The 1,940-nt window shown below is 42.2% G+C and overlaps 1 protein-coding gene across 1 annotated transcript in view; it reads left to right on the plus strand.

Annotated features, from left to right (window-relative positions):
- TKTL1 (transketolase like 1) overlaps positions 1–1,940 on the plus strand; it is a 43,617-nt gene that overhangs the window by 32,524 nt on the left and 9,153 nt on the right. Inside the window, exon 8 of the mRNA XM_003802588.1 lies at positions 1,664–1,820. Within this exon, the coding sequence (XP_003802636.1) occupies positions 1,664–1,820 (157 nt within the window). The remainder of the gene's footprint in view (positions 1–1,663; positions 1,821–1,940) is intronic.

Consider the following 1,940-nt stretch of genomic DNA (forward strand, 5'->3'; position numbering starts at 1 on the left):
TAAAAAAAAAAAAAAAAGAAAGCCTTTTATTGATCATCCTATCATTCTTCTCTGCAACAAAATTATGAACACAAAGTGATAGCTTATCAGTGGATAAGTAAACTTGTAGTTTGGATGTGATAAGATTCAGAATAGATTCTGTTCTTATTTTTCATTTTAATGGTATGAGCACTAAGAAACTTATTCCTGTATTAAGTAGATGGGAAGTTTTACTGTAGCAATGAGTAAATAAGTAAAAATAAAAAATTTCCATTCTTCAAATTCTTTTCCATGTATAAGCCAAAAATCACATCATAGTCTTTCCTTTAAAGTTGCTTATAAAAATTGTTTATAGATAGTTACATTAGATTCTCTTTCAAATTTCTGGAACCAACTAACTTGCAAGACTGCTTGTCATCTGATCATTTAATTTCTTTACTTTCTCAGTATCAAATAAATGTGATTATTTCAAATTGTGCTCTTTAGTTCAGTGTGGATATTTTCCACTTAGAGATGTTGTCCCATTGTGAGATTGGGATGGATGAGGGTATGCCTTTGCAGTTTAGATTTCTGGAAGGTGACCATTAGGGAGACTGGGAAGGAGCATAGCCCTCTCTCAGGCAAATGAATGTAAAACCAAACTGATACAGATGTGGGGTTTTGACTCTGAAGTCATCCATGGGCATATCCCCCTTGGAAAGTCTTGGTTTATCCTGACAAGGCTCATACTCTGATTTGAAACCTGCTGGGGAATATGAGCCTGTGGTTGTCCAGGAAGGTAAAAAATGGTGTTGTAAAGTGAGGCATGACCAAAACACAGATCAGAGCAGCACTGGGCCATATTCCACTTCCCGGATCCACAGAGCAAGTGAAGAGAGTGGGAATGTGGGGCTCTGAGGGCTCATGCAAAGGTCTGTTGGGAAGAAGCATATAATCCAGGAAATCCAGTGCGATACCAGGACCAGACTTGTCCACATCATGAAAACCTAGAGAAGGAGATACCTTGAGAGAAAAGAGTGAATTATTGTGTTAATTGCTGCTGAGAGGTCAAGGAAGATGCCAGCTGAGATCAGGTAACCTCTTGCTTTTGATAGATTTGAGGTCCATCATGGAGAGGGAAGCCTCCATGAAAAAGGCTAGGGAGAGGAAAGATGAGAAAGCAGGGAAAATGACTATAGACAACATAATGGGAACTCTTCTGTGAAGAAGAGTGCAGATATGGGACAGTCTCTGAAGGAAGTACAAAGCAGATCTGAGAGAGTGAAGGCAAGAGTGCTGGCACGTATTTTAAGTGGCAATAGAATGAGCCGAGAGACAGGGAGAAACTGATTTAATACAAGAGAAGAGGGGGAATTAATTGCACAATTGGAGATAACTTTGAGAAAGGAAGAATAGCATGAGATTCAGGATGGCCAAGGGCACACTGGGCTTAGGGCCCTGGTGCAAAAAGGGCAGTTTAGGAGTAGACAGGGGCAGATGAGAGAGACTCCATCCCTAGGAGGCACAAGGTGAGGGTACCATCCAAGCAGGAGGGGGCAGGAAGGGGAACAGATGATTTGAGAAAAGAAAACACCCAGGAGGCCTATTGGACGTGCAGAGCAGTGATTACCATGAAAACTATGGGGTCTAAACCAGGGGTGGGCAGGGACCAGGGTGGTTCTGACCTGTGTGCTTTGTGTTTCAGGTGAGCGTGGCACTGGGCTGTGCCACCCGTGATCGGACCATTGCTTTTGCTAGCAGCTTTGCTGCCTTTTTGACCCGAGCATTTGATCAGATCCGGATGGGAGCCATCTCTCAAGCCAACATCAACCTCGTTGGCTCCCACTGTGGAATATCTGTTGGTAGGACTTGTGTGGGCCATCTTCTTGGTAGCCTTCCTCCTTTTTAAAATTTTTTTTTTTTATTGAATGCTAACTATATACATTAATGCACTTCTGGGGTACAGTGTGGTGTTTTCACAC

The sequence above is a fragment of the Otolemur garnettii genome, unplaced genomic scaffold (genome assembly GCF_000181295.1).
Source record: "Otolemur garnettii isolate 467f Iridium unplaced genomic scaffold, OtoGar3 scaffold00249, whole genome shotgun sequence".
NCBI lineage: Eukaryota > Metazoa > Chordata > Mammalia > Primates > Galagidae > Otolemur > Otolemur garnettii.